Consider the following 10,697-nt stretch of genomic DNA (forward strand, 5'->3'; position numbering starts at 1 on the left):
TAAATAAATAAATAAATAAATAAATAAATAAATAAATAAATAAATAAAATGATTGTGATCTTCATTTTAAACTTATTCTTTTTGAGTATAGTAGTTACAAATTATGAACAGTAATGGATTTCCTGGCTCTCTCTGGTTTCCATGTGGTAAAATGTTGTATTTCAGACTTCAACATATATTTTCAAGTTCTACTTAATAAGCTTAGACATAGTAATAAAAACCATAATAGAAAGAAGTAATAAGAAATATTCTGACGGGAAGTAAAGGCTACTTTCAGTTTTTATGCTAAGTTAAGCTAAGYTAATCTTAGCTTTAGCTTTCCTGAAAAGTTAGCTTAGCTTACCTCAGTTATAAGCCTGTCACCTCTAAATCTGTACATTAATTTTTACGAGTTAAAATAGTTAGCTTTAAGAGGTGAAAGTATTATTTTCATCGGCCATTTACCAAAACGCCGAAGCTGTAGCTGGTTGCTTGTCTTCATAGCTTTTAACATGACACAAAGCTAATTAGCACGCAGGCTAACACCGGAAGTATGCGTCAAAACTTCCGCATTATGACAAATAAGGTAAATAAATGCTAAATTAATTAATTTTTTTTACCTAAAACAACTATGATTTGAGCAAGAGTTAAAAGTTTGATCCAATGAACTAAAYATACCATACTATTTTAACCGCACAATTAGCAAAAATAATGAACTTAATTAAGTTATCACGGGAAATTTAGTTTAGTTTTGTCATTATTAAAGTAATTGCAGTCTTGMTCTTAAGATAGCACTGTTAGAATAGGCTAAATAACCAAAGCCATRGTTATTTTGGGGGAATTTGTCCATATTCCACATGGCAGCAATTATATTAAATCAAGGAAAACAATGTGAAAGAAATGATAAAAGCATKCAAATGCTAAAAAAATTGTAACTGTATCCCTAATTTGGTTTACAACATGTTGATTGAAATTTAATGTGACCTTCTCATACTATCTGGAAAGAAAAACAATACAAACTGCTGTTTCCCATTGTTGTCATGTGGTTAAGGAAAAAACAAGACAAAACAGGAATAGCAGTTGTGAAAGACAAAAAAAGAATTACATAACCAGAAAAATCCACAGTGAATGACGTATCAAGTCAAAAGTACAGAGGATTAGTCATTCTGTTGTGAACATTTGAGAAAATCAACAATTTCTAACATTTGTTTATAAATTGATTCATTTAGGTACAGACAACCATACAGCTGTCTCTCATGCGGGACACACAATCAACATCCCCAGCCCGCCACCCTCATCCAATCAGCGGGCAGGGATGCATTCCCCGCCTCCTCGGCGAGCCACCATCAGGGAATTTAGCGGAACCTACGAGAGCCTGCCAGCACGCTCTGTTCAGGTATGATGAGTTTTTTTTTTTCACCCAAAAATCTATTTAGCATTTCTGTCAAGAAACAGATGAATGGATTCAAGATGGCTGCCAATCAACCTTAGCCAACACAAAAATAGTGATAACTCATTCAGGTTAACAGATGTTGAGGTAATATTTGGTGTGGTAGTAGCTGGGAGCCATCCTAACACATAATGTAAGAACTAAAACATCACACAAGATTTTTATTTAACATTTTTGGCATGCAATGCAGCTGTCTGTAACATCCCTTGAAGGTAAATCTTTGTGTTTTTATTTAATAAAAACCAGCTTGACCTTAAATAAATTATGGAACCAGCCCAAGTTTGAGAGGGTAGATGCAGTTTTGTCTCTGCAGACCATCTGATTATAATCCTTTGCACAAAGAAAAAGCATATCGATAAAAATTCTTTTCACAGACAAACTTCTGGTTTTACCAATTTTCGTGCACAGTATGTTAGAGAATATTAGCTTATGTTGTTTTCGAAGCTTGAATGTAGAACTATGTGAAATGGGTATGACATGAATTTAAGGTATTCACCATTCTGGTAAGTTAAGAAGTTGGTTTTGTTCCACACCAGAGGGCTGGAAGATCCCACAAAGACCCAAGATCAAGGGGTCGCTTGTGGGGGTGGGGGTCGGGGGGTCGATTCTTCGAGTAGTAAAAGCTCAAAGAAGATCACATGATAACCCTTAAGGCGTAATGTCAAAGAGCAGCTATAGGAAAAAGCACTGAGCCATTTTAAATTCCATTTTCATGTGACACCTTGGAAGACGGTTTGTAAAGAGGGATTCAGAGAAGCAACGTGTGAACGTCGTCATCTGTGCTGTCAGAGCATTGGATGGAAAAATAAAAGTGTTTTTAGAATTTATTGATAACAGTATAAAAAACATATTGCCCGGACTTAAACTTTTATTTTTTATTATTTACGTTTTCAGCTGTTTGGTATGTTTGGATTGTTATTTGGTGAGTTTTACATTTATCTGGTCAGAAACATCCATCTTTTGTTTTCCTTTCAGGTTTCAGAGTCTTGTGTGGTCGAGTGCCCCAGCATCCAGATAACCACCATCTCACCTGAGGAGGACACGCCAACCATACCTGATTACTGGCACATGGGTGGCAGTGGCAGGTGGGACAAAGAGCGCCTCTACCTCCCCCTGCTGGACCCCTTCACTTATCGCGACAGATGCCCGGGGTCCCTCAGCCCAAGCCCTGCCTCCAGCCCCTCCTCCCGAGGCTGGCTTAGCCCCGCCTCCAGCTGCGACTCCCTGCTGGTGGAGGAGGAGGAGCTGAACGAGGCCACCGGCAATTTCGGACTCTCGCCGTCCTCGAGGCCGACCTCGCCCGGGGGCAAAAAACGACGAAACTCTCCCCTGGCCTCTCCCTGCACTTCGCGGAGAGGCAGTTATTCTGAGGAGCTGTACGCGTGTACGCTCGAGGGCGGAGACTCCGCCTCTCAGTCACAAGCTCCACCCAGCAGCTGTGACCTCAACATCCCGCAGAAAACCAGAAAGACGTCACTGGAACAGGTACAAACAGTCGTGRTGTCCCCAGAGTTTATTGCCCAAGAAGATGCAAAGTATTAAATCAAGACATTTTGTTTTTCAGCTGTCTCCGAGGGAAGCGGATCAGGAGCAGACGTCAGGTCACAGCTCACCGTGCCCGCTGCCAGACCCCCAGCAGACCAGGAGAGACCCCCCGCCGCTCAGCATGGACTACCTACCTGTGCCCCCAGCTCTAGCCTGGGGCAGAACGCGAGCCAGCGCCCACAGTCCTCTATTCAGGCAAGAAGGGTGCCATCTTTGCAACGACTAAATCCATTAATGCAAACTAAATCATGGCTTAATTTAAATATTTGAGCTTGTAGTTCAAATTAAATGATTTTTATATGATTTTCAGTTTGCTTTTTGATACTGACGAGAACTTTATTGAGCCAGAAAGTTTAGTTTCTGTTATAAAAAACAAGATTGGCCAAAGACACTAGGTGAACTATTATGTATTTATTTGACCAAATGTTTTATGCTCACTTAAAACACGAGAAAAACCTCAAATAATATTCTGATATTCTTCAAAACATCCCCAAATACTTGGAATTAGCGACTGAAACTATAAGTTTATAAGTAAAACTTTGCCTTTGGTCACAAATAAAATAAGTAAAAGTAATTTTCTCTGTTATCATTAATAAAATCAAACTTCTCTCTGAAATCATGAGTTTCCCCCTGCTGGCCATCAGACAGAATGCAGGATMAATTATTTGGATATTGGCTTCATTTTTCAGATCATGAGGTTTCTCCAGCTTTTATTTCCACTGTGTGCATGTTTAACTGAATTTTTAAGACTCAGATAAGTCCAAATAGATTTGACTTGTACCAGAACAATAAATATTGTTACTTACAATGCTTGCAGTTTGATTTTGGAAGATTAGCTGCGACATTTGGCTTAAGGGGATTACGTAAATTATGTATCATAAAAAATGCAAAACTGCTGTAAATGTAAAATAAAAACATCTATTTATAAGTTAGCACATTAGTTTTACATTTTTTTAAAGTTCCACTGTGGCTTCGAGGCTGATGTCCTGAAAATGTTTGATGCTAGCTAAATTTAGAYGTAAATTTAATAATTTTTACCAGTTATTAGTTATTGATACGCTCGCTGCTGTTGGATTTACTCCAGATAAAACAGCCCAGTCATTTCCCCACTCAGGTCCAACGCTCTGCCTCCTCTTGACTGGCCCCTGCCACCCCAGTTCGACCAGTACGAGCTTCGCATAGAGGTCCAGCCTCGCCCGCACCACCGAGCCCACTACGAGACGGAGGGCAGCAGAGGCGCCGTCAAAGCTGCGCCGACGGGACATCCTGTTGTCAAGGTCAGGCGGCGACCTGCAGATTTACTGACAGATTTGTGCAAAAAGTKTCGCAAAATGACACATGGGCTCTGTTTGGCTGCTCTAGAACTTTTAGGGTTCTTGAAYTCCAATTTGATTCGGAGCAGAAATAACCATTTTATTGAAGCTGTCTCCGAGCGATGGTGAAACAAAGTCACATGTCGTGTCTCGCTGTTGTCGGCCTCCTCACAGTTTGACTCCGTCGCTCACACTGTGTCTCTGTGCAGCTGTGTGGATACACGGAGAGGAAGCCGCTCTCGCTGCAGGTTTTTGTTGGGACAGCCGACGACCGCTCCGTCAGGCCGCATCCCTTCTATCAGATCCACAGGTACCGTTTTAGTTGAGAAGCAAACCGATCGACAAAACACACGATTAATCGTTTAAACGGAGCCGACGCATGGGTGCAGGGAAGAGGTGCGGTGCCTGAACAAACAATGTTCCTCCTCCTGCAGGGTGACCGGGAAAATGGTCGGCACCGCCAGTCATGAGAGCGTCCAGGCAGGGACCAAAGTGCTGGACATCCCCCTGAACCCGGAGAACAACATGACTGCACTGTGAGTAAATGCATTCCAGAGAGATAAACAAGAAGCGTAAACCTTTAATTTGACTGCTTTACTCCCTAACTGTTAGAAATGAGTAAATACTAAACACAGATTATAACAACCTCTATAATAAAAACTTGTGGGTTTTTTCCAGCATCGATTGCGCCGGCATCCTGAAACTGAGAAACTCGGACATTGAGCTGAGGAAAGGCGAAACAGACGTCGGGAGAAAAAACACGCGAGTTCGCCTCGTGTTTCGTACCCACTTCCCCCTGGCACCGCCTGTGGCCCCGCCTGGACGGGTCCTGGCCCTGCAGGTTGCTTCGCTGCCCATCGAATGCTGTAAGTGGTTGTTTTATTCACACATTTATCACAGTTTTAATAAAACAATTTGACAGAATCCGTATCGCATTAAGATCATGTTTTGTTGAAAAATGACTGTAGCTCGATATCTAAAAAAAACAAAACATGATGACTTATCACCATTTTTAATCTTAGTTGGCTCTGGCTACCATTTTGAACTTGGTTGACTCCAAAAATTATTCCGTTGTAAATGTTCATCCAATAATTACTCTGTTTTATTAAAACCTGTCCCGGGCTAAATTATTATTATTATTTTTTTAAGTTTTAAGAAATGATTTCACTTTATAAATTAGTTCTCAGAGTCCATGCTATGTATGATTCTCAGCTACTACCACACCAAATGTCTGCTCCTTATCTGTAGCACTGGCTTTGTTAGAACCATTTTTGCAGTGGCGGCCATCTTGAATGGGGCTGACTCCAAATTTAATTTGTTGTAGACATAAAAGCAGTGATTACGTTCTGAGCGTTTCAGTTTAAATACCTCCAGTGTCTCGTGAGGTGTTTTGCTAAACGAGCCCCRTCCTCTATTTTTTATTTTTATTTCCTTTCCCTTTGCCTCAGCTCAGCGCTCGGCCCAGGAGCTGCCCGTTGTCGAGTCCGTCAATCTTACTTCCTGCTCGGTGGAAGGAGGGGAGGAGCTGCTGCTGAGCGGAGCCAACTTCCTGCCCATCTCCAGAGTCCTCTTYATGGAGAGGGGCACGGGTACGAGTCCCAACGCTTTTCAGATGCTAACACAGAGCCAGAACACCGTCATACGGATAAAGTCAAACTGCAAATAAATAYAAGAACAAATAAATATATTTAGTATAAAAGTAAACATTTTTCTGTTTGCTGGATTAATTCTTTGTTGTAACCATAAATCTTAAAGCAGCACCTGAAGGTACCAGAAGCTCAAAACAAGAGTCAAAAACAGCCACAAATGCATCATCCCACAAATGCCTGTTCCTTACAAATGTGGCACCATTTAAAATGGAATATAACAGGCTTTCCATCGGTATAAGATTTATTGCCAAGAACGTTATTATAACAAAGAAATAATCTACCAAACACAGATTTTCCTTACTTTTTGTGCTAAGTATAGATCTGCAAACCAGAAAATCTAAATTATCACTCTGCTTGATGAATGGTGGGTATTTAAAATAAATGATTTAGTCTGACGAAGGGCGGCGGGCCCAAGACATAAGAAAGTAAAACTTTATACAAGAACCTTTTTTTACCGTGTTGATCTATTTTTTTTTCTTTTTCCATAATAAAACAGCCTGCCAACGCAGGTTTTTCTGTTTTGAGTTTTTTACACAATCGCTGCTTTACAGCCAGCTGGTTTTATAGAAACCTTTAATACAAATTAAAAGCTTGGACACATTTTTGCTGCTTTTGTCAGATAGCTTCACACAAGCAAAGGTTTGGAATGAAAGCCTGGTTTTACAGCGCTACAGAGTAATCAATGTGAAAAGAGTCAACGTTTTCTGACTTTTTTATTGTCCCTGTTTTTACTTTCTGAGTTCTTCTTGTGTTACATCTTGTTTTTTTTTTTTTTTTTTGCTCTCACGTTAGATGGTAAATTACAGTGGGAGGAAGAGGCTCACGTTGACCGTGGCAACAGCAACGAGGTAATTTTGCGGTGTGCGATTATCGTTGCGCCACTTCGTGTTTAATTCTTGCTTCATGCGCACCTTTCAGTGTTTGCTGTGCGTGAGGGTTCCCGCCTACAGCGACCTCTCCGTCAGTCGGCCCGTCTCCGTCAGTCTGTACGTCTCCAACGGAAAGAGGAAGCGCAGCAGCACTCACTGCTTCAAGTACCTGCCAGGTGAGCGTCGGGTCACGGCTTGTTGGTATATTTTATTCTTGTTATAATGGACAAATGTTACTGAGGCTAGTTCACATTATACGCTGATGACACTCTAATCTATTGTTGTGAAAAGCTCATTGTTTTTTGATCGTCTGCAGTCTGCATTTGACTCCATCCTAATGGTAAARCCTATCTCTGCCTGTTTATTTACTTACTGAATGATTTACTTTTGTCAAACAATTGAGGATATTTTAGGATTATTATTTTAGGGATCTTCTTAACTTTCTCGTTTTCTTTGTATTTACCCTGCACCTTTTCTGTTCCACGTCAGTTCAACAGTTAAGAAAAGGCTTACTTTTTTTTTTACCACGTTTTTTCCAACAACTACAAATATTTTGCATTTTTAGGATACGACATACCTAAATTTCTCAATTTTTCAAGAGTGTGTGTTTACCTGGTGCACTGCAATTTGGCTGGGAAAAATGACGACACATGATTCAACAAATACAGCCATAATGCGATGAGAGCAGATCAAAACCCTGCATGTCATTTTCAGCAATTATGCCTACATATACGACACCGTAAATTTTGAAATCAGGTCAAAGTTAACTGAAAACAACAATAGAGTTGTGTACTTAACAAGCTAATTTCCAYTGTTTTTGAGCAAATGATGTAATTTTATTGGGAGGGTTAAATTGATGGGATCAAAATATTGCGGGGATCATAACCCACCTAACCCCCACTGAAAATTACGCCATGCTCCATCCAATCAGACTATCAACTCTTCACAAACTATTAGTTCTTTTAATGGTCCAGCTATTGAGTTTGTAGAAACATAAATATCTTGGTGTTGTCATCGACCAAAACATCACCTTCAAATGTCACGTTGACCACATTTTGAAAAAAAAAAAGGCTAAAATTAGGATTTTTTTTTTAGAAAACATTCATGTTTCCGTCTTGTGGGTAGCAAACATCTTGTGTTAGCAGCCTTTCTACCACAATGGACTCTGGTGATGTTATTGACATGAGAACTCTCAGCATATGTTGGATGTTGCTTATCATGATAATAAAATGCAAACGTCTCACACACCACTGTACCCTGTACTCACTGGTAAACTGGTGCAGACTTCTACACAGGTATACTTTTATTTGCAAATCCGTCCTCTGCCTGCTGCCTCCCTCTCTACATTCCAAGATGTCACAAAGACGGTCGTATTTTAAGTTCCCAGGGTTTTATTTTTTACAGTGTCCCCTCGTTTCGCACAGAAACCTCCTCCTTTTCTGCTCCATCTTCCTGGAATTCACTGCATCGAGAAGTGAAACTTTAATTGTAAACGCATTTTAAAGAAAATGGCAAAATCGTCATTTTAAGCTCGTTCTTGTTTTTAGATTAGGTTTGACTTTGCTCTCTAAAATGTCAACATGTTTTATAATTTTGTGTAATTGATATGTTTGTGTTACAGGTCTGTCTTGTCTAAATAAATGTAAATAAATAAATTCCTGTGTTGTTACTGCCATCGTTGATATTTACAAATKACATTTTTCAGTTATGTTTAAAGAGGAGGACCCTTTGTTGTCCCGGCCCTCGGTGCCGCCTCTGAATGGGGGTTCTGTGTACCCGGTGGGCGGTCCCCCCAGGATGGACAGAGGTTTCCACATGTCAGATGATCCAGGCCTTGGTTTCCACCTGCCCCCCTACCCTTCTGCCTACTCGCCTCCCTGCCCCGCCGTCAGCTACCATGAGGAGTTCTGCTCCAAACCGGACGCCCCGGTGGAGGAGCCCGGCGGGTCCAGGGCGTCCCTGTCAGAGCGCCACCCCAGCTTTGAGAACCTAGAGCTGGGCTTCACCGAGCTCCTCCCCCCTCTGTACCCTCGCGCCCCTCAGCCTTCCTCCCCATCTCCGTCCCCATGGCTGGACTCCCCCTACCTGTCCTCCTCCCCCTCCCCGTCCCACTCCTCCTCCCTCAGCCCGTTCCCTACTGAAAGTCCCATCTCCAACTCCCCTCTGCCTCCCGTCCCCACCTCGCCGTTCCCACATTGCTCCGCCTACCCTCCGGAGGCGTGTCCCTCCCCTCCGTCCAACCCTTACCAGGACACCTGCCCTGCACCTTTCTCCCACTACGAGGGCTGGGACCCCCAGGGGAGAGTGTTGGGCACGGGACCGGGAGGAGACGGGGATGCTAAGATCCAGGAGTGTCCTCTGGAGTTCACCAGCGCTGCCTCGATTCACCACATCACCTTTGAAGAAGGTGAGTTCACCTCGTTATAAATTTATAATAAAAATGGACTGAGATAAYTTATTTTTCCTTTTGCTCTCGCTCTCCTTCAGTGTCAGAGTTCATTGGGGAGGACATCCAGGCTTTTCAGTCCGGTTCACACATGAACAACCATCCAAACTGATCTCAGATCAGCTAAAGACGCCCGTCTGACGTTCAGCATTGTGTTAAATTTCTGATGCACTTGGTATAAAAATGCGTTTCTGCAGTAGTCTGTTATATTGTCAGAGGACTCTGGTTGTCAAAACACTTTTGTAATTGAATTTTGTTCACAATCGACTGTTTTATAAAGGAAAAGTATTGTTTGAAAAAATGTCAAATATAAATTATATTAAAGCTGTGTCGTTGACGTTTGTTTTCTGACAGTGAAAAGGACTGACTTTGCTGAGATTCGAGGCTAAAAGAAGCAAAACATTAGCAAAAAGTTTTAAAAAAGCAAAAATAATAGCTACAAGCAGAAACAGGCTAGCTAAAAGCTAAAGTAGCAAGAAGATAACCAGAAGCTAAGAGTAGCAAAATGAATGCAAATAGAAAAAAATTAGCAAAAGGCTAGCTAAAAGTAGCAAAAACAGCCAAACGCTAAAAGTAACAGTTGGCTAGTTAAAAGATCAAATTAAAGGTAAGTTAAGCTAAAACAATTAAGTCTAGTTAAAAGCTAAAAATAACAGAACAGCAGCTAAAAGAAGCAAGACCCTTGTTAAAAGCTAAAAAGGAGCAAAACTAGATAAAAATCAAAACTAGCAAATTTCTACATAATTTTTTAAACATTTGACAAAGGTAGCAAAATGTCAGCTAAAAGTTAAATGTAGAAAAAATGTAGAAAGTAAAAGTATAAAAAAGCTAGGTAAAAGTATCAAATGGCTTGCTAAAAGCTAAATGTAGCAAAATAGTAGCTAAATGCTATAAGTAGCAGAAGAGTAGCTAAAAGCAGGGAGAGGTTAGCCAGATAAACTTGTTTTATTTAGACATGTGCTTAAGTAAAATATTTAAATACTAAAGAAAAAATAAGAAAATTTGAATTTCAACCAAATATAACCCAAAACCAAAACAGATTCTCAAAGTTTTTTTTACACATCATATAAAGTCATGTGTAATTTATTAAACACTCTGTTTGTTTAAGGTAGAAGTCACATATTTGTTATTTAGCTACAATTCCTGCATGTTTTGACTTCTGCCTTTTTTAGCTGCTGATTTTAAACTTTTTTTTATCAGCAGAGTTTCCCAGCCTATAAATAGACAATGTCAGTCTGACTCTAAACAACTCAGAAACAAACAAYTTGAAAAATTAATTTTCCTTCTATTAGACTGAGGAGTCATTTTAATAACTTTCATTATGAAATTGTATCCAAAAAAACCTCTCGACAGATTTTTTTAAATTTTTGAAACATTTGTTTCTCGCTTCCTTTTGCTGTCAAAGACTATTTTTTATTTTGTTTTCCTAAATGCAATATATATATA

At 40.4% G+C, this 10,697-nt stretch overlaps 1 protein-coding gene across 1 annotated transcript in view; it reads left to right on the forward strand.

Moving 5' to 3' along the window:
* nfatc4 (nuclear factor of activated T cells 4) overlaps positions 1–9,581 on the forward strand; it is an 11,923-nt gene extending 2,342 nt beyond the window's left edge. The window contains exons 2-13 of the mRNA XM_014013004.1: positions 1,209–1,375; positions 2,405–2,914; positions 2,994–3,169; positions 4,089–4,251; positions 4,497–4,597; positions 4,722–4,823; positions 4,966–5,153; positions 5,736–5,876; positions 6,729–6,784; positions 6,855–6,981; positions 8,511–9,212; positions 9,293–9,581. Coding sequence (XP_013868458.1) covers positions 1,209–1,375; positions 2,405–2,914; positions 2,994–3,169; positions 4,089–4,251; positions 4,497–4,597; positions 4,722–4,823; positions 4,966–5,153; positions 5,736–5,876; positions 6,729–6,784; positions 6,855–6,981; positions 8,511–9,212; positions 9,293–9,363 — 2,504 coding nt within the window. The 3' untranslated portion in view covers positions 9,364–9,581. The remainder of the gene's footprint in view (positions 1–1,208; positions 1,376–2,404; positions 2,915–2,993; positions 3,170–4,088; positions 4,252–4,496; positions 4,598–4,721; positions 4,824–4,965; positions 5,154–5,735; positions 5,877–6,728; positions 6,785–6,854; positions 6,982–8,510; positions 9,213–9,292) is intronic.
* The last annotated feature ends 1,116 nt before the right edge of the window (positions 9,582–10,697 follow it).

Source organism: Austrofundulus limnaeus, unplaced genomic scaffold (genome assembly GCF_001266775.1).
Source record: "Austrofundulus limnaeus strain Quisiro unplaced genomic scaffold, Austrofundulus_limnaeus-1.0 Scaffold97, whole genome shotgun sequence".
Taxonomy (NCBI): domain Eukaryota; kingdom Metazoa; phylum Chordata; class Actinopteri; order Cyprinodontiformes; family Rivulidae; genus Austrofundulus; species Austrofundulus limnaeus.